At 36.3% G+C, this 21991-nt stretch overlaps 1 protein-coding gene across 8 annotated transcripts in view; it reads right to left on the reverse strand.

Annotated features, from left to right (window-relative positions):
* MIER1 (MIER1 transcriptional regulator) overlaps positions 1–21991 on the reverse strand; it is a 65552-nt gene that overhangs the window by 20015 nt on the left and 23546 nt on the right. For all 8 annotated transcript variants that reach the window (XM_054483883.2, XM_054483901.2, XM_054484006.2 and 5 more), the window contains 5 exons: positions 21735–21880; positions 9808–9969; positions 9047–9179; positions 8293–8357; positions 4773–4845 (listed from right to left, as the gene is read on the reverse strand). In XM_054483883.2, coding sequence (XP_054339858.1) covers positions 4773–4845; positions 8293–8357; positions 9047–9179; positions 9808–9969; positions 21735–21880 — 579 coding nt within the window. The remainder of the gene's footprint in view (positions 1–4772; positions 4846–8292; positions 8358–9046; positions 9180–9807; positions 9970–21734; positions 21881–21991) is intronic.

The raw sequence follows: 21991 nt of genomic DNA on the forward strand, positions 1-21991 counted from the left end.
AAGTCAAATTATCCCTGTTTAGTGATGACATGATCTTGTATTTGGAAAAACCTAAAGACTCCACACAAAACTATTAGAACTGACAAATTCAGTAAAGTTGCAGGATACAAAATCAACATACAAAAATCAGTAGCATTTCTATATGCCACCAAGTCAACATTCTGAAAAGGAAATCAAAAGACTAATCCCATTTAAAATAGCCACAATAAAATCAAATACCTAGAAATTAACCAAAGAAGTAAAAGATCTCCATAATGACAACTATAAAATATTGACAAAAGAAATTAAAGAGGTCACCAAAAAAAAAAAAAAAAATGGAATGATATTCCACATTCATGGATTCAAAGAATCAGTGTTGTTAAAATGTCCATACTACCAAAAGCAATCTACAGATTCAATGAAATCATTATCAAATTACCAATGACATTCTTCACAGAAATAGAAAAAAAGTTCCTAAAATTTATATGGAACCACAAAAGACTCAGAATAGCCAAAGCTATCCTAAGCAGAAAGAACAAAACTGGAGGAATCACATTACCTGACATCAAATTATACTACAGAGCTACAGTAACTAAAACAGCATGTACTGGCATAAAAATAAGACATACAGAACAGAACACAGGACCCAGATACAAGTCGCATACCTACAGTGAACTCATTTTTGACAAAGATGCCAAGAATGTACACTGGGAAAAGACAGTCTCTTCAATAAATGGTGCTGGGAAACTGGATATCCATATGCAGAAGAATGGAACTAGACCGCTATCTCTTGTCACATACAAAAACCAAAATAGATTAAATACTTACATCTAAGACCTCAAACTATGAAACTACTACAATAAAATACTGGGGAAATTCTGCAGGACACTGGACTGAGGGCAAAGACTTCCTGAATAATACCCCACAAGCACAGGCAACCAAAGCAAAAATAGACAAATAGGATCACATTAAGTTAACAAGCTTTTGCACAGCAAAGGAAACAATCAACAAAGAGACAACCTACAGAATGGGAGAAAATATTTGCAAACTACCCATCTTAGAAGGCACTAATAACTAGAATATATAAGGAGCTCAAACAACTCTATTGAAGAAAAGTCTAATAATCTGATTTAAAAATGGGCAAAAGATCTGAAGAGACATTTCTCAGAAGAATACATACAGATGGCAAAAAAAGTGTCCATCAACAGATGAATGCATCAAAACTACAATGAGATACCATCTCACACCAGTTAGAATGGCGATCATTAAAAAGTCAGGAAACAACAGGTGCTGGAGAGGATGTGGAGAAATAGGAACACTTTTACACTGTTGGTGGGACTGTAAACTAGTTCAACCATTGTGGAAGACAGTGTGGCGATTCCTCAAGGATCTAGAACTAGAAATACCATTTGACCCAGCCATCCCATTATTGGGCATATACCCAAAGGATTATAAATTATGCTGCTATAAAGATACATGCACACGTATGTTTACCGTGGCGCTATTCACAATAGCAAAGACTTGGAACCAACCCAAATGTCCATCAATGATAGACTGGATTAAGAAAATGTGGCACATATACACCATGGAATACTACGCAGCCATCAAAAAGGAGGAGTTTATGTCCTTTGTAGGGATATGGATGAAGCTGGAAACCATCATTCTCAGCAAACTATCACAAGGACAAAAAACCAAACACCGCATGTTCTCACTCATAGGTGGGAACTATTAGAACACCTGGACACTGGAAAGGGAACATCACACACCGGGGCCTGTCATGGGGTGAGGAGAAGGGCGAGGGATAGCATTAGGAGATATACCTAATGTACATGATAAGTTAATGGGTGCAGCACACCAACATGGCACATGTACACACAGGTAACAAACCTGCATGTTGTGCACATGTACCCTAGAACTTAAAGTATATAAAAAAAAAAAAAATGTGGTACTTATACACAATGGAGTGCCATAAAAAAAGAATGAGATCCAGTCATTTGCAATAACATGGATGGAACTGAAGGTCATTATGTTAAGCAAAAAGTCAGGCACGGAAAAGACAAATATCCCATGTTCTCAATTATGTGTGGGTTCTAAAAATCAAAACAATTGAACCCATGGAGATACAGCAGAAGGATGGCTACTAGAGGCTGGGAAGGTCAGTCCGGGAAAGGAGTAAGAGAGAGGTAGGGATGGTTAATGGGTACAAAAAAACAGAATGAGTAACCCCTAATAGTTGACAGCACAACAGGGTGACCATAATCAATAACTTAATTGTACATTTTTAAAGAACTAAAAGAGTATAACTGAATTGTTTGTAACACAAAAGATAAATGCTTGAGAGGATGCATACACCATTTGCCATGATGTGGTTGTTACACATTGCATGCGTGTATCAAGACATCTCATGTACCCCATAACTATATACACCTACTATGTACCCACAAAAATTAAAAATTAAAACTAAGCATAAATAAGAGAATGTGATCATTATTCACTGTTGATATACAATACAAACATATTAAAAAACAAAGTATACTGCAATAAAACTATTTTCAACTATAATAAAAATTTATAATATAAATACTAAAATATAAATATAAAATAGGCACTATTATCTTTCATTGTCAAAATTTAAAAGAAATTTAATAAAAACAAATGTCTTTCAGTTCATTTATTTGCAGAAAGAAAAATCTCAATGCTGAACATTGCTAACCACTATATGAGTAAAGCACAAAACTGACATTTCAATTACAAAAATAAATACAAAAGCCAACAGATCATTTATTTTGGCACACAATTATGCGTTCACAGAACATATCATATGTACAGAATTTCTAAATGTAATAAAGTCACTCCATACTGCTAGCTTCAATGTTCCTATATCTTGCAGGAATTACCTCGAGAAATAGGTGGTAGCTATTAAACATTTAAATGATGTATTAAAACATATTGCTATCACAAAAAACGTACTGGCCTGTGATGTTCCCTTGACTGCCTCTGACCTGCTGCTTGCCCTGAGAGTAGGTGCATACTTAGAATATAAAGTAAGTTTTTTGGAGAGAATGCTAAAAGAAATAAACAACAAAAAACTTCTATTAGTACAACTCCAAAGGCCTTCGTGTATATTAAGTTGAAATGTGAAGAAAACTGAAATAAAAGAAATAAAGATTTCTAGTCCTGAGTGATGTCACACTGCACATGAACTCATTAAATGCACACATACGGCCAGGTGCAGTGGCTCATGCCTATAATCCCAGCACTTTAGGAGGCCGAGGCAGGTGAATCACCTGAGGTCAGGAGTTCAAGACCAGCCTGACCAACATGGAGAAACCCCATCTCTACTAAAAATACAAAATTAGCTGGGCGTGGTGGCGCATGCCTGTAATCCTAGCTACTTGGGAGGCTGAGGCCAGAAGAACTGCTTGAACCTGAGAGGCGAAAGTTGCAGTGAGCCGAGATTGAGCCATTGCACTCCAGCCTGGGCAACAAGAGAAAAACTCTGTCTCAAAAAAAAAAAAAAAAAGCACACATACACAGCATTCTTTCTGGAACTCAAATGAGGTGAATAATCTGAAACAGACTCTTTAAAAAAAATCTTCAGCCAGGCGTGGTGGCTCACACCTGTAATCCCAGCACTATGGGCAGCCAAGGTAGGCGGATCATGAGGTGAGGAGTTTAAGACCAGCCTGGCCAACATGGCGAAACCTCATCTCTACTGAAAAACACAAAAAAATTAGCTGGGCGTGGTGGTGGGCACCTGTAATCCCAGCTGCTCAGGAGGCTGAGGCAGGAGAATCACTTGAACCCAGGAGGTGGAGGTTGCAGTGAGCCGAGATCATGCCATTGCACTCCAGTCTGGGCAGCAAGAGCAAGACTCTGTCTCAAAAAAAAAAAAATCTTCAAATATTATATGTTATTGGAAGTATGACTTACTTTAGGACTTTCAAATGAAATGAAATGAAAAAAAAAAAACATGTAAAATTTAAGTATACAAGTTGTTTTCCCAAATTATTTTTAAAACACAAGCATCAAAGTAATCCATTTTTTTTTTTTTTTTCCAGACAGAGTCTTGCTCTGTCACCCAGGCTGGAGTGCAGTGGCGCCATACTGGCTCACTGCAACCTCTGCCACCCGGGTTCAAGTGATTCTCCTGCCTCAGCCTCCTGAGTAGCTGGGATTACAGGTGCGTGCCACGACGCTGGGCTAATTTTTGTATTTTTAGTAGAGACGGGGTTTCACCATGTTGGTCAGGCTGGTCTCGAACTCCTGACCTCATGATCCGCCTGCCTCAGCCTCCCAAAGTGCTGGGATTACAGGCGTGAGCCACGGCACCTGGTCCAAAGTACTCCATTTTAATAAGCATTCCATTTTGCTTACTGAAAGTTTCAGGAGCAAATAAACTTTTTATATCAGTTATTTACTCTCGTTTGTTTTTATGCCTTTCATTGATATAAAATGGACTTCTAAAAACTAAATTATAAAGATTAGAGAAGGGTTAAAGTTTAGAGCACTGAAAATACGGGGAAAAAAGTAAAAAAAACTGTTGAGACATTGTAAGTCACTTTAAAATGAAAAAAAGCATTCACTTTTTCCTTTTTTGGCTAGGCTTCTATAGACAAAGCTGAAAAAATGAGTACGCATATTCTTCTCACAGAAATAATGAAGGGTTCTCTTTCACAAACCAATGGGGTTACTTAGTAGGCTGTCATGTTCTTATCACATTTTACATATAAAGTAACAGTTCATTACACTGAAAGCATAAATTCAGCTATGTAACTTTACTAATAACCCACCTTTTTCATTTTCTTTGTATCTACAAATGCCAACTGGAATTTCTGCTTGAAACATGGAGCCCACCATAATCTCCTATTTTAAAAATAACATAAAACATTAGTAAGATCTAGTAACAGATTTTATATCCATTTTCTAGCCTTACCATCTTAGTAAACTGTTTCTGGTTTCTCTGTCATAAAATACAAAAACAACCAATTAACTACCTCAGCGGTACCTTTGTGAAGATGAATGACAAATAATGACTGGATGAAAATATTAGTAATAATAATGAGGTGAAATGCAACGTAAACAATAAATACAAACTTTATTTCAAAATATAGAGACAAAGAAGTGAATTCTGATAATTCCATTAGTAAGACAACTGCAAAACATGTAAAACACATAGTCAAATTCAGATATTTTCAGAGTATCTACACTTAAGACAGTGGTCTTAAATATGATCCCTGTATGAGCAGCATCAGTGTCATCTATGAAATTTTTGTTTTTTTGAGACAGGGTCTTGCTCTGTCACCTAGGCTGGAGTGATCATGGCTCACTGCAGCCTTGACCTCCCAGGCTCAAGCAATTCTCTCACCTCAGTCTCTGAGTAGCTGGGACTACAGGCACATGCCACCACACACAGCTAATGGGAAACTGTTAGAAATGCAAATGCTCAGGTCCCACCCCAAACCTGCAGACCTACTGAAACTCTGGGGACAGGACTCAGTCACTGGTACTTTAACAAGCTCTCTAGGTGATTCTGACATACACTGAAGTCTGAAAAACAGAGCTTCAAGGTAAGAAAAATAACAAAAAGGGTTTGTATAAAGCTCAGTAGGGGCCAAATGAAAGAAACTCTAAACAAAATAGATAAGCAGGTTATGGCTTGACTTTCATTAAAACAATACAAAATGAAAAAGTAACCTCCTCCCACAAATATAATTAAATAGGAAATCCAGTAATCATATCTATATAGTCAAATCACAGATTAGGTGAAACTGGCTGTTCTCAAAAGCAACTGGAAACTACCACTGGTGAAATTTCATAATGCAAGGAGACCAAGATTACATGAACCCTCTTGTGTGTGATGGCTAAATGTTAAGAATACATTTACTGACATTTTCAAAACTGGGCATGAAAGGTACAAAATCATGGTCTAGAAGTTTTGATAACTCTTAGGATTTGGAAAGTCTCTCTCCTGCTATTGTTACCCCACTGATGTGAGGATCTCATTTTATCCAGTACAACTTCAAAGACGTGCTTTATGTAATAAAGTTATTTCTATACCTATAAGAAAAACCAATCTTTCTCATGATCAGTTTTCTAAAAAGAATCAAACTTACAACAAATTTTCTCTACTCTTACAATGGAATTCTCTTTATGTCTTCTACTATAAAAAGAGTCCTTTATTGTCACATCTTGTGCCTCTTTTAACTTAACTCACCTAGGCCTACCAAAGAACATTGTCAAGTTACTAACCCTGGCTGGGGTGCTTCTAAACCATCAATGCCTGGATCCACTGCAGGACAATTAAATTAGAATCTATGAATGAAGGCCCTCATAGTCAGTACGTCTAAGTTATCCAAATGATTCTAACATAAAAACAGGGTTGAGAACATCTGGATTAGTATAAAGATAGGTACTTCCTTTTTCCTGTTCAGTTCTGAACATTTCTTTTCATCTGTTAACTTGTTCTGTAGTACAGGGAAGGGAAGGGAAGTAGCTTTGAAGATCATTATGTGTAACATATCATACATGCAATTTTCCTTTAATCTTTCAGCAAGCCCCATAAGGCTGACATTGTTATTCCCATACTATATGTAAGAAGATGAAGCTCAAAAATTTGATTTTCTCAGGAGCACACAATTACTAAGTTCTAGAGCTAGAACTAAAATTCAGGTTTGACTTCAAAACTGTTTCCCCTACCTTAAGTTTCTATAAAAACTCAATTTCATCTTATAAGTCTTAAAAAAAAAAAAAAATGAATCTCCGAACCTTGACAATTATTTAAAACAACAAAATCATACTGAAAGAAAACAATCTGCATTTACTCTGGCCTGCTTTATTACATAATTTTTTTCTGAGAAAGGTGTGGTTAATTAATACTCTTTCTGAGTAAGGTGTGGGTAATTAATACCCTCCAGCAATGAAAGGTGTTCTACCTCTGAGCTTTTGTTCTTTCATTTAAAAAACAAACACTGAATGCTTAATTCAAATACTCTACTGAACACTCCAGATTAAAAAACAACATATGTTGAAGATACATAAACTTGAATATGAAGTGGGACAGCAATTTATAAGGACTCCCAAGGTTTCTAACTTTTTTCATCTTAATTTCTGCACACTGTAGGAATCAGATTAAAAACAGGATGAAAGAACCCTTGCCCAAATAGGCCACACAAATTTACTTTTGTGATTCTTGTTTTCTGTCGAGTCCCATCATTTGCTCAAATTAACACATACCGTACACTGGGCTAATCTTGTCTAACAAAAATAACTATTTCTTTTATATAAATTATTTGTTTTAACCAGTTCTACACAAAAATTTTTTTGAAGACATGGGGTCTCACTATGTTGCCCAGCCTGGTCTCAAACTCCTGGGCTGAAGTGATTCTCCCTACCTCAGCCTCCCAAGTAGCTGGGACAACAGGGGAAACATCACTGCAACCAGCTAATTCTACATAACATTGTGATAGATTTTCCTAAGAGCTCAGTTCTTTTACAATAACTTACAATTCTTTAACTTAACTGTATGATTTATTATATGCTATATGATTTTATAATTAAAAACTAATCTCAATATATTATCTTTAGATTCATTTCAGATATTAAGTTGTATATAGTTATGAAGAAGCCAAATCTGTTTCTTCATATAATAAGCTTATCAGTTATAAATGTCAACATTAAATTCAATCATTTGGAGAGTTTTCCTTTTATAAAGTAATACACAATGAAAAACTTGCAATATGAACTACTAAACAAAATTTACTTAACAAATATCAAAGCCTCCACAAATGCTTTCCATAATATTGAAAAATATATACGTGATACTTTTTACAGGGCAACAAATGCCTAATTCAGCACTAGTTCAGGACTAAATCAGATATGTGGATTTTTGTTTTATTTATTTTTTGTTCTGTTTTATAAAATGAGACAGGGTCCTGCAACACTGCCCAGGCTGGTCTCGAACTCCTGGGCTCAAGCGATCCGCCTGCCTCAGCCTCCCCAAGTGCTGGGATTACAGGCGTGAACCACCGCACCCTGCCAGAAATGTAGATTTCTAATCTTAGTTTGAGTGCTGACTTCCTCAACAAAAACCAATTCTTTGAATTCATTTTATTTTATAAAAAGATAAATATATCTCTAACCTAGATGTGTTAAGAAGGAATTTGAACATTTACTAAACATTTAAATGTCATAAAAGGGCTTACATCGATTTTATCAATATACATAGTTAGTAAAAAAAAAAAAATAATTACACGAGGCTTTTTAAAAAAATATTAATTTATCTAAATTTTGGGAAAATATTGTTCTAACTACCTTTTTCCAGTCTTCTGATGGAATATAATCTTCATCTTCTTCAGATTCTTCTTCTACTTCACTATCTAGAATAAATAAGACACCAATACTATAAAATGACTGCTCATCCTGTCTACATCTACATATTATTTTTACATCTACCATCAAATATTTGGATATGCTCAAAGGTATCTAATGAATCAAGCCAAGATATTTCTAACCAAATAATTAACACCCTATCACTTAAAAAAACAAAACCAAAAAACCATAAACTTTCTACATAATTGTATTCTCATGAAATGATTTCCTATAAAAACTTAGGGGAAAAAACTGATTTAGAATAAAGATAATATTACCTTACTACATATTTCATGACAGTTTATTTTTCTTCAAGTGTTTTTCTTCTTTTTAAAGTAGAGAAATTTAGGTGTATTTTGAATATACCTAAAAAAGGCTAAGAGGCAAAGAAAGTAAAAAATGGAAACTAAGGGAAAGACTATGAGAAACAAAAAGATGACCATGAAACAAACATTTAAAAACAGGGCAAGGAAAAAACAAATACACCCAAAGTAGTACATGACACAATTACTGTAGTATATTCACTAACAACAAGGACCCTGCATTGCTAAACTAATAACTTAAAACAAAATCCATTTACTGTTGAAAAGAATTTCAGACTAAATGAATTCAAAGACCAGTTTAAAAAATGACGATTTTAGGTAATACCTAAAATAGTAAAAATTATATTCAAATATTATCAACCAGTAACACTTACTTGTATCAAAATATTTACATCGACGTGGGCGGATTATTTCCTGGGCATCTTGAGAAGCAACAGATTGTGATGGATCATCATTGGAAGACTGAGTTTCATCCTCCTGACCTGATGAATCCTTTATATTCTCCTCCTGTGGAATAATAAATTAAATTTCTTTAAGATGTAAGGACAACAGTTGCAGATGAAAGACCACAGCATATAAATTTTGTTCTAATATACGCAGAAGACTAAAATGAATATACTAGATGTAATATTGTCCTCTGGGTTGGGTTCTGCAACAGGAGAAAGTACATTAGCAGAAAAACTGGTATAATTCAATCTGTAGTTTAGTTAATAGCACTGTACCAAGATGTTAACCTTAGCAGAAATTGAGGTAAGAGTATAACTTTCTATACTAACTTTAAACCTTTTATAAATCTAAAATTATTTCAAAATAAAGTAAGAAAAATAAACACAAACTGCCATTAGCCTTTATTATTTAAAAGCAATAGCATTTTTTAGAAAGTTGGTATAAATTAATTAGAATAAGCACCGGAAAAAAAGAAACCTGAAATGACAAGACCAAACTGTTACCTCAGGAGTAGATTACAGGGGATTTCCAATTTTTATATTATGTATTTCTGCAATATCTTAATTTTTAACACTTTTAAAATCAGGAAGAGTAAAGATTATAAAGACAAGTAATCAAAATATATTAAGAAATTTTAACTTCAACAAGAATAAAGACTACAATCTTAAATATATGTATATAGACTTACTTTATTTTCCCCACTACAGCCACTGTTGTCATCATTATCAGCATCTTCATCATCTTCACCTTCTTCTTCCTCTTCTTCCTCTTCCTCATCTTCTTCAGGTAGTCGAACAGTACTACCATAACCATAAAGGCTGAGAAGTTCATGAATTGGCATGTCGCCTTCCTAAATAAATCAAAATAAAAGTTAATCTCTGAATCAGTGATATTTCTGATTCCCAGGCTATAATCCACAAATCTGTGGAGTATTCATTCTATACTGAAGAATAAAAGCTGTATTACAAATTCTCAGATCATAAAAAGTAAAACTGAAAATATTTCTGAAACCCAGGAATATCCCAATCTTTTAAGTATTTCTATAAAATGAACCAATTCTAATTGCTGACAACAAGATCTTTAAGTATAATTAAAAAGTGGCCTTGGTCTAACATGGACTATTCTTTTTGCAATCAATTCAGTATACAACAGTTAACGCTATGCATGGATGCCCACTCTTAATAAGAGTACCATACTTAATTTGAGGGTGGAGAAATACAACAATGAGAAATAGACTATAAGTTAACAAACCCAGAAAAGCAGCTGAAATTCAGAGCTCAGCCCGAACACATAAAAAAAAAAACAAAACACACACACACACACACAAACCAACCAGTAGTAATATACAGAAATGATAAAGGACTACATTAACCATATATTCTTTTCTATGGTTATCTCCATTTACATATAAAATCATCTCATGCAATCCTTACCATCTATCATACAGACTTGTTATATTACTTCCATTTCATAGATGCGAAAACAGAGGCTGACAGGTTAAGCATTTCTTCAGAAATCACACAAGTTACAAGTAGTAGAGCCAGATTTAAACAGTCTAACTCCAAAAGCCCATATTCATATCAATACACCATGGTGCCTTGGCCAGGGACTTCCCTCAATCTCCACAAAAATCAGACCCTCCATGGATGAAAAAGAAATGTCCATACACAATGAAATGAAATCAGCTTTCTATACAAACTACTCACTCTAACCAGTAAACAAGAAATGCATAGCATCAGGGAAACATAACAGAATTCTGATTATAAAAAGAAAATTTAATCTAAATCATGTGAACATATTATACACTCATGCACACCTACATACAATGCACATGGTCTGAAGCAAAACAGAAAACCATCAGTTTAGAAGCTAGAAAAAAAGGGTAATCATGAAATAAGACATGGTTTATATTTCTCCAGCAGTCATGGAAAGACGTCTAACTCGTGTGTTAAACACATTGCTACAATGGATATGGGTAAATCAGACTGGATTAGATGATACAATTAACCTGCATCACTCAAAATCCATGTGTGAGAAGAAATTAATGATTATAATTTGAAAAGATTTTCTTATGAAGAACTAGGAAGAAATTGTCATCCAAAACTTCTATTTCACATTACAAATGGATATTCTGGTTATAAATCAGTTTGTGAATCTATTTCTGAAAGATAAATCAATTCCAAGACCCCTAATGATTTGCAGAAGCTACAACCTGAAAAGTGGTAACTTTATCAAGGCAAGGTATTGCCACTCTAGCTAAATAACCAGTTGGCAAACAAATGCCAGCTCTTACACTGTGTTTCTCAAAGTACAACACCAACAGTGCTTTAAGTGTTCAAGTATCTGGTCCATGTACCAAGAATCTGGTACAGGACATTGGTATTTGGGAATCTGGGGAGTCAGTACTCAGGAACTAAAACAAAACTTCAAAATAAGAGATAGAAGTGTAGTAAGAGAAATATAATGAAAAGGCTAGATTTATTTTTTGAGACAGGATCTTGCTCTGTCACCCAGGCTGGAGTGCAGTGGCATGATCACAGCTCACTGCAGCCTCAACCCACTGGGTTCAAATGATCCTCCCACCTCAGCCTCTCAAGTAGCTGGGACTTTACATGTGCACCACCATGCCTGGCTAATTTCTGTATTTTTCATAGAGAAGGGTTTTACCATGTTGCCCAGGCTGGTCTCAAACACCTGGATGCAAGCAATCTGCCCACCTTGGCTTCCCAAAATGTAGGACTGGAAACATGAGCCACCGTGCCCAGCCTAAAGCTAGTTTTATATACAAGAATAACAAATAGCTGTCATAAAGTATCTTCTATGTGTCAGGCATTTGTGATAGGTGCTTTGATTTCACTGTCTTTTTCTCTTGCAACAATGAAAGCAGTGTCAAAACATACAATTTCATTAGATCTTTAGAAGTACCAAATGGAGTGCTTGCTACCTTTATTTGCAAATAAGGAAACCAGGCAGAGAAACATCATGCACTGATAGAGACTTTATTATAATACCCAGACCTCCTAATCTCAGGTCATGTAACTTTTCTTAAGCTCATATCCTGCACCCCAAAATCAGAAGCAAGTTTAGCAACTGATCACTATTGTGAATAAAAGCCACTGAAGTCACTAGTATGAATAAGGGCCCCAAAAGGAAAAAAACATAAGCGTAACAGTTTGCAACTGAAATTTACATAGGCCTTAAGAGTTCATGAAAAGCTTGTTTCATTATTTATTTGATCCTCAAAACTATCCTGTTAACTACTACCTTTAATTTTTATAACCGTGTTATAACTAATCCTTTGAAACCACACAGCTAATTACACAGCCATGCTCTATTTTGAACTCATCTTCTGACAAGATCATGGTACTTGGTTCACTCCAAAAAGAGGTGTATTATCAACCAAATAAATGCCCTCAGGGTCTCTACCATTGGTCTGTCTTATTAAGGGTATCAGAATTACCTTGAGGGCTTACTAAAACGGGCTGCTGAGCCTCACCCAAGTTTCTGACCTAGTAAGTCTCCAGTGAGGCCTGAGTACCTGCAATTAAAAAAAAAAAAAAAAAAACAAAACAAAACTCAGAACTCAGGTGATGCTAATGCTGCTGGTATGAGACCACCTTGAAAACCACTGATCTCACAGGTCTGATCTCACCCTTTCCAATGGGACGTAATAAAGCTTGACCATTAACTTTAATAAAGCTTATCGTATGACATATGATATCCAGCTCAAATAGTTGTCAAAAGGATAGGTGACATACTAACTCCATGGAAAAAGAATTTTTCTTTTCTAACCATTATCAAGAATGTAGAATGTCTGACAATCATAGTTGGATTAAGGTTTTTCCCCCCTGGATATACAGATGAGAAGTGTGACTCACTTTATAAAAATTCATTTCTCAGGCCAAGCGCAGTGGCTCATGCCTGTAATCCTAGCACTTTGGGAGGCTGAGGCTGGCAGAACACTTGAGGTCAGGAGTTCGAGACCAGCCTGGCAAAACCCCATCTCCACTAAAAATATAAAACAATTAGCCAGGCATGGTGGTGCACACCTGTAGTCCCAGCTACTCAGGAGGCTGAGGCAGGAGAATTGCTTGAACGCAGGAAGCAGAGGTTGCAGTGAGCTGAGATCGTGCCACTACACTGCAGCCTGGGTGACAGAGTTGAGACTCTGTCTCAAGCAAAAAAAAAAAAAAAAAAAAAGGAAAAAAAAAAATTCATTTCTCTAAGAAAAATTCTCCAACACCTCCAATATTGACTAAGCAGAGAACAGAGAGAGTCAAAACTAGCCTGATCACAGTGCATTTAGAGGGGAAATGCTTGAATTCCAATCGTAATAGAACTGGCACAGATGGAGAAAAGTCATTCAAGTCAGAGCAAATAACAAATGTACGGTACAGCAACAAAAATGAATAATCCAGTCACCCTGATTAGAGAAGACATACCATTTACAGTAACTAAAAAAAAAGTATCATTTCAGAAGGCCATACATTACTGAAAGATCAGTTATAGATTAATGAAAGTCAGGATTACTATTTTTACCTACTTTCTCTAGTTTTACGTAGTTTTTAAAGGCTTCTGTTATACTCCTGACTCAATTTGAGCATACTGAATAGTTACTGACACTATGGAAGTATTTAGGGGAAATTACACACACAACAAAACACTCAACGTGAACTTAGGCAGGGGAAGATTTAGTTTGCTTGCCAAGTGGGAATCCACTGCTATCATTCACTACACATTCACCTGTATTATGATCAGAACCTAAATTAAATTAGTGGTTGTGGAAAAGAAAAAATTGAAGAGATGCAACAGGATTCAACCAGGGATTAGGAGAGATGGAGGTCCTGGTGATGCCAAATCCCTGGTTCCATATATTCCTTGTACCCAACTACACTTTCATATACCTTCTAATAGTTTATTTTTACACAACGTTATTTTTAGATGGGCTTTATCACATGGAAACAAAATACCCTTACTTATTCAATCAAGAAAATGCTTACTTATGCTGGGTGCAGTGGTTCACACCTATAATCCCAGTACTTTGGGAGACTGAGCGGGGCAGATCACTTGAGGTCAGGAGTTCAAGACCGGCCTGGCCAACATAGTGGAACCCCAACTCTACTAAAAATACAAAAGTTAGCCAGGCATGGTGGTGCGGGCATGTAATCCCAGCTACTCAGGAGGCTGAGGCAGGAGAACTGCTTGAACCCAGGAGGCAGAGGCTGCAATGAGCTGAGATTGTGTCACTGCATTCCAGCCTAGGCAACAGAGTGAGACCCTGTCTCAAGAACATTAAAAAAAAAAAAAAAAAAAAAAAAGAAAATGCTTGCTTACTAGTACTAAACTTGTAACTCAAGCTGTCACCCAATATCAAGTGAGTAATATCAGCTTAGTAAGCAACAAAGAAAAAATCATCACCACCAAAAATACAAGTTGAAGCATGACAGTATAAAAAGTCTCTTATTTAATCTAAGGTAAAAGTGAAAATCTTGCAGCAAACTGGGCTACAACTACAATAAAAATCAGAATCAATTTTGCTGAGGAATCCTGTTTCAAATTGCAATAGCATGTATTTGTGTTCCTGCTTTGTGCTAACTGAAGTAAAGATTTAGCAAGCATAAACAAGCATCATGTAAGGATTATTTATTATTTCCCCTCCAAGCCTCTCCTACTCTCTTCTACTTCTGTACTTGTCTTCTCACATGAAATGTTCTTTCTTCCATTCCAAGCACTTATTTTTCTTGAAAGTTCACCTCCTTGACCACAGTAGCTGACATAATTGGAATCACTGTATTCCCTGGCCATAGATTTGGAGTGGGCACATGACCCAAGCTTGTCCATACTTTGTTTCTGGAGTTTTATCAACAGCAGCTTAAGAAAGAAGCATAGACTATCTCAAGTAGTAAATGTGGGAGACCTACAAACTGACAGCATCATATGAAGAAAGTTGGTCTGAAAAGACAAGTCAGGTGGGACAGGGTGGCTCACGCCTGCAATCTTAGCACTTTGGGAGGCCAAGGTAGGCAGATCACTTGAGCTCAGGAGTTCGAGACCAGCCTGGGCAACATGGCGAAACACCGTCCCTATAAAAAATACAAAAAGAATTAGCTGGGTGTGGTAGCGCATGCCCGTAGTCCCAGCTACTAGGCGGGCTGAGGCAGGAGGATGGCTTCATCCAGGGAGGCTGAGGCTGCAGTGAGCCAAGATCGCATTGCTGCACTCCAGCCTGAGTGACAAAGTGAGACCCTGTCTCAAAAACAAAAAGAGGTAAACCATGTAGAAAAGCAGAAATAGAGAAAATAAATTCTGGTGGCACCTGAGTCCCTGGGAGCAGATATATCCCTCCTTTAATGAAATTCCATGAGACTTACATGAAATTCTTCATTTTGTCTAAACTAGTTTGAGGTTTGACTGTCTGTAATCTAGTTACAGACAGATTTCTGTCTCTGCACCCCCAAATTCTGATGCTATAAACAGTAATGATATCGTGTAATGCAAATATTCCATTATTTCCCTCTGAAAAAAGATTTAAGGCTGAATAAAACTTGGCCAAAAGTAGTACACTATTATACCAGGGCTTGTCAGTCACCTGTTCCAGAGAATTTCTAATTAGTTTATATTACCAAAGTCTGCATTCTACCAGTTACTCAAGGGCTTACTTCAACTTAAATTGAAACATCATAATAAAGTGGCACAATGTTTTATTCCCATTCACGTAAGTGTTAAGAGTATAAAAAGGCGAGAACAGAGTGAAAGAAAAAATTATGTGTCAAGTTGTACATTTTCAGTTATAGGTCAGAGACTTTTTTGAGAATCTTATGAATGACATTAACTACTAAGATTTATTTTGTGTTTATTATGTGCCAAATATTATGTTAAGTGCTTTAGATATATTATTCTTGTAATAACATCTGAAGTTTAACAATGTTAAGTAACGTATCCTAAGTCCCACATTGAAATAAGTAGCAGAGCTGGATTACAAACCCAGGCAGTCTAACTCACTGCTTTACACTGCCCTTCTGTACATATGCATATATACTGCCTTCTTCAAAATCTAACGTCAGGTTAAGTATACAGCATCCTGTTACAATGTGAAATAAGAGGGCTGAAAAACTGAGAAAATAAGGAAAGTGGGCATAGTACATGATGAATAAAATACAGGAATGTAGCCAGGCACAGTGGCATGCACTTGCAGTCCTAGCTACTCAGGAGGCTGAGGCGAGAGAAAGGCATGAACGCAGGAGGTTAAGGATGCTTCAGCTATGACTGCACCACCACACTCCAGCCAGAGTGACAGAACGAGACCCTGCCTCTAAAAAATTAAGTTAAAAAAAAAAAAAAAACAGGAATACACACTATATTTGCAGACTGTATTTTAAGAAATGAGTTGTCTTACACTGTAACAAAAGGAAGGGCAATCATGTCTGCATAAGCTAAAGGAAGGCTGGCTGAAGGCGGGAGAAATGGACTTTTTAAAAACATAAGCCGACCAGACTCGGTGGCTCACGCCTATCATCCCAACACTTTGGGAGGCCGAAGTCGGAGGACTGCTTGCACACAGGAGTTCAAGACCAGCCTGGGCAACAGAGCAAGGCCCCATCTCTACAAAAAATAAAAAATTAGCTGGGCATAGTGGTGCGCATCTACAGTCCCAGCTACGTGGGAGGTAAGGCAGGTGGATCGCATGAGCCTGGGGAGGTGACAGAGTAAGACCCTGTATCAAAAAGGATAAACACTATATACTATATCTCAAGTTAAGTCTGCCCTAATTTCAAGACAATAGGGTAAAGTTATCAAACACCAACATATTATAAGGTTGGAGTGGCATTCAACTCCTAGCTGCAGAAGAGGTGCTAGTTCCTAGCTCCTTCTCCCTCACATCAGGAGGTTAGTCATTAAGAAATGGCAGATGCTGACCTTCAAGTCAGGGCCATTTGGTGGATGTAGATAGTACTCTTACACCTGTTGTACCCAAACTGACTTACCAATAAAATGCTAATGAAGATAGGAAGAAGGAAAGAGGCAGATTTCCAGCCAAAAAGGCCTAAGGGACCACATCCAGACTGAACTAGAGAGATGGTTACTAAGGTAACCAATCTCTTGGGGCTGGGGCTTGACTGGAAGATAAAACTATATAAGAATGAAGGCACTGAACTCTTCTGTATAATCCCCACACTGAGATTTCTTTTCTATCTATATAATTAATGTTGTGTGTATACTTCAAAATACTGCAATCTCTCACATTTTAATCACACATTTTAATTATTCTCTAGCTCTGGATGGAACACATATAGCACTTTAAAAGTATATATTAAATACTGATACTGTTATAATGTGATTTTTATAAAATATATCTAAATACATAAATATATTGCAATCTTGATCTTTCTTTTCCCAAATGGACTGCCACAATTGTGCCCACTTAGAGTCTCTGAGTTTAAAGAGTTCATTTGGAAAACAGAGTTAAACTCGAGTGTTTCTATTTGTAGCAAACAAAAGTGTATCTACAGCCAGGTGCAACAGCTCACACCTGTAACCCCAGCACTTTGGGAGGCTGAGATGGGCAGATCACTTGAGGCCAGGAGTTCGAGACCAGCCTGGGCAACATGGTGAAACCTCATCTCTACTAAAAATACAAAAATTAGCTGGGCTTGGTGGCACATGCCTGTAATCCTAGCTACTCAAGAGGCTGAGGCAGGAGAATTGCTTGAACCCAGGAGGTGGAGGTTGCAGTGAGCCGAGACAGTGCCACTGCACTCCAGCCTGGGCAACAGAGTGATACTCTGTCTCAGAAAAACAAAACAAAACGAAAGTCTGTTTATTTACTATGAGAGTGATTCTGACGTTCCCTCTAAGATCACCACAAAAAATAATAACCTATACACCCAATTTTATTAAAACACTTAACTATCTTTTATATTGCCATAATCCATGCATACAAATGTAACAATACACATCAAAACTTCTATCGAGTTAGTTTTCACTGAAAAATTCTAGAATTCAAATTGAATGAACTTAAAACCATATGCTATAAAGTTATTGATATTTCCTGAATGAATGTCAGAGTTCTGCCACAATACATCAAAAATTCATTTCATGCAACCAAGGTGTAAGGTGAAAAGCACTTTATCAATCCCTGACATAACTAATGTTTTGCTTCTATAAAAGCAAATCAATAATCAACACAACAAAATCTTATTCACTTTTTAAATAAACCCAACAAGGATTTTGTTTGGTTCATACCTAAAGAGTTAATAACTCTAGGAAATCCAACAAATTGGCCCCGAAATATTGCTTAGCTTCAGGTTATAGATGAAAAGCATTCTATGCTACTTAAAGCTTTAATTGTTTCTGGGAGAAGTCAGAGAAGAATCTGAGAAGGTATGAGGCTGCCTAGTTGAAAGGATGATAAAGGATTGGTTCAACTGTCTTTTTTTCCCTATCTCTATAAATAATTGTATTTTAACTTCTATTTCCTAAGGCAGGGTCACTTGAAAGCAAGTTTTAAGGCACTATATGGGGCTGGGCAAAGGAATAGGAGAGAGAAACAGGAAAAGGCAATGATATAACCAAAATTTTAGCACAGCCCATTAGTAATTTTCTACTAATTAAATGTAATAAATACCTCATTTTCTGAAATAGAAAAAAACATCACTCTAACTCATAACCCATTATGAAAACTACTTATTTCCTCTTGCTAATCAGTATTTGAGCTAATATAGAATATAAGACAGAAAATGCAAGATTTTATTACTGTACCTTTTATCCCACAGATGGCTATTCAGAAGCAAAAAATATAAAGTGATAGATCTTCTCTGAATATAGGCAAACTGAAAATAATTGTCTTCTCACTTCACAAATACATGAAGTGACTATGATTGTTAAATCAACTGTTTCCCTTATAACTGTTTTTGAATCGCTTCCCAGCCTCCTACTTTTAAACAATAGTTCTGACTCCAAGTTCTCCAAGTGCCCTGTTTTCAGACACACAGTCTCTGAAAAATAAAACAGGGTAAATAGTAGTAACATTTTTACTCTGTCACCCAGGCTAGAGAGCAGCAGTGCTATCATAGCTCACTGCAGCCTTGGATTCCTGGGCCCCAGCAATCCTCCCACCTGAGCCTCATGAAGCGTTGGGACTACAGGTGCATGCCACCATGCCTAATTAATCTTTTTAAAAAATTCTTTGCAGAGATGGGGGTCTCACTATGTTGCCCAGGCTGGTCTTGACCTCCAGGCCTCAAGTAATCCTCCTGCCTTGGCCTTCTGAAGTACTGAGATTACAGGTATAAACCACTATGCCCAGCCCTTCATATGCTTTTTAACCCATTCTTGAAAGACTTTTGTGATAGCCAATATACACCTTTGACACATTAAATTATTCAGACATCGTGGATTAAGTCAGCTGTAATCACTAAATGATCTAATCCCAAAGCCAGCTCTAATCCCACAATGGCATCACCTGACAAGATTTGAATAAACAGTAATAGAACTCCTTTTTGAGCTCTTTAAATGTATACTTTAAAAAGTTACAAACTAAAATTATGAGACATAGGTCTTTATTACCATAAAAGTATAAGCATTCATTTTCCATGACATTATGTATTCCAAATCCTTAAAAAGACTGGCACTATGTCTTATTTGTTATGTTCTTTTTATCATGGAGTACAGGAAATCATATGCATGATAAATTTTATTAGAATATATCAGACTGATATATCCATTCATTCATACAATACTTTTGAGTGAACACTCTTGCAAGGTACCATGAAATACACTGGTGAATGACACAGTCATTTTATTTCATTTTATCTTCTCAAAACCAGTGGAGGTACAGACAATAAATTAAAGAAACAATTGTGTCCTAACACTAAAGAAAGCATTGAATAGGATACAGTGGTTAAAAAATAATAATAAAATAAAACAAAAAACTAGTTAAAAGCTAATTAAGGGACAGGAAAGGCTGCTATTCTGAGCAGGCGACACCGAACCCAGAGAATAAGGAGCCAGCCTTGGGATGCATATACCAGAGTGAGAGTGAGCTGAAAATCCTTGAAGCAGGAAGAAACTCGCTTATTTAACAACAAAAGCAGCTAGTGTGGCTATAACAGAGGTAGTTTGATACACGGGTAAGAGGCCATTATCATGCAGGTGGCCTTGCTGGCCTGGTTGAGGAGTTTGGGTTTTCTTTGGATATAACAGGAAGCTGGGAGGTTAATATAAATTGATTTACATTTTGAAAAGAAGATCACAGCTGCTGAGTGGAAATGTATCAGGAGAAAGATGGTAAAAGAGGAAATGGGGAAACCAGTTAGGAAGCTACTGCAATAGTCTAGGCTAGAAAGGATGGTAATCTAGGCAGCAATGGAGCAAGAGTTGGCTAAGGGATATTCTTGTGGATACAAATGATAGGTTTATTTAGAAATAAGATATTGAAAGAGAAGGAAAATGACTCACTGGTTTCTGACTTAGGCAACAGGGTAAATAGTAGTACCACTTTTTACTGATAGGACAGGGAAAGAACAAGTAGAGAAAAAAACAACAGTCAATAGTTCTGTTTTGGACATTTATAATTTAGAGATATCCGTTGAGATAAGCAAGCAGAAATGTCAAGGTGGACAAACAAAACTGGAGACGGGAAATAGGTTAATGCTAGAAATATAAACTGAAGAATACTAAGCATATAGACACCATGGGAATAAATTAAATCACACAGCTTAGTGATTTTCAAATTTGATGTACATATAATGCCAACTTACTTAATGAAGATGTGGATCTGAACCCCACCTCCAGAGATTCTGATTCAGTATGCCGGGGGAGAGGTCTAAAAATCTGCTTTTTAAAATAAGTACATGGTTGATTCTGATGCAGCTGACCCTCATACTACATTTTGAGGAGCACTGATCCAGACAGACAGGAGAGAAAAAAAGAAGGTCCAAACTGAGAATTACGAACTGCCAACATGTAAACCTTGAGTAAGGGAAGAAGAGTCTGCAAAAGATACTGAATAGGAACAAAAACATAAAGAAAATCAGAGAGTGGTGTACTACAGAATTCAAGTAAAAGAAGGGAGTGTTAAACTATATTGAATACTGCTGAGAAAAAGTAAGGTAGTGAGAGAAAAGTGAATATAACAATGGATGTAACAAGGAAAGTTCACTGGTCACCTTGATAGGAAGAGGTGGAGATAATCTAGAGCACTTTATGTAGTGGAGATAATCTAGAGCACTTTATGTAGTGAATGGAAAATGATATTTCAAGAATTTTTGGCTCTGAAGGAGAATAAGTAAAAGATATGGTAACTGGGGAAGGACAAAGGGTATATAAGAGGCCATGTAGAATCCTTTTATAGTCCATTTTTGACCAGCCCTTTTATAGCAGAATCATTTAACAGTCTATGTTTTACCAAAGTAACTATGTGAATTCTGTTATTTCACATAATGAAGTTATTGTTTTTAAAAGCCTTTCATTTCAAACTTTAAATATCCCACTAAATTTTTCAGTCATTAATATATAACACAATTTCTCTCCTAATCAGATAATCAAAATTTCAGATCTTCCCTTTCCACAAAAAAGTCATAACCAATTCATACCCTAGCTCTACATGTTATTTACCCTTGCAAGATCTTCTATTTCAGAGCTGAAGTTTGTTTCTCCTTCCATCATTTCTTCCTCTTCTAATGTTCGTTCATCATCAAAATCATGAACCAGCATGTCAGCTGATGGATCAAATTCATGGTCATCTGATGTTGCTGAACCTCCTGGTAAGGAATATTTCAAAAAGTTTGGTAAACCAAATTAAGTGGATCTTATTAATATTAATGTATATATTTTTATTTGATGCTGGATGTAAGTCAAAAGTACCAAGAAAA

Source organism: Pongo pygmaeus, chromosome 1, assembly GCF_028885625.2.
Source record: "Pongo pygmaeus isolate AG05252 chromosome 1, NHGRI_mPonPyg2-v2.0_pri, whole genome shotgun sequence".
Taxonomy (NCBI): domain Eukaryota; kingdom Metazoa; phylum Chordata; class Mammalia; order Primates; family Hominidae; genus Pongo; species Pongo pygmaeus.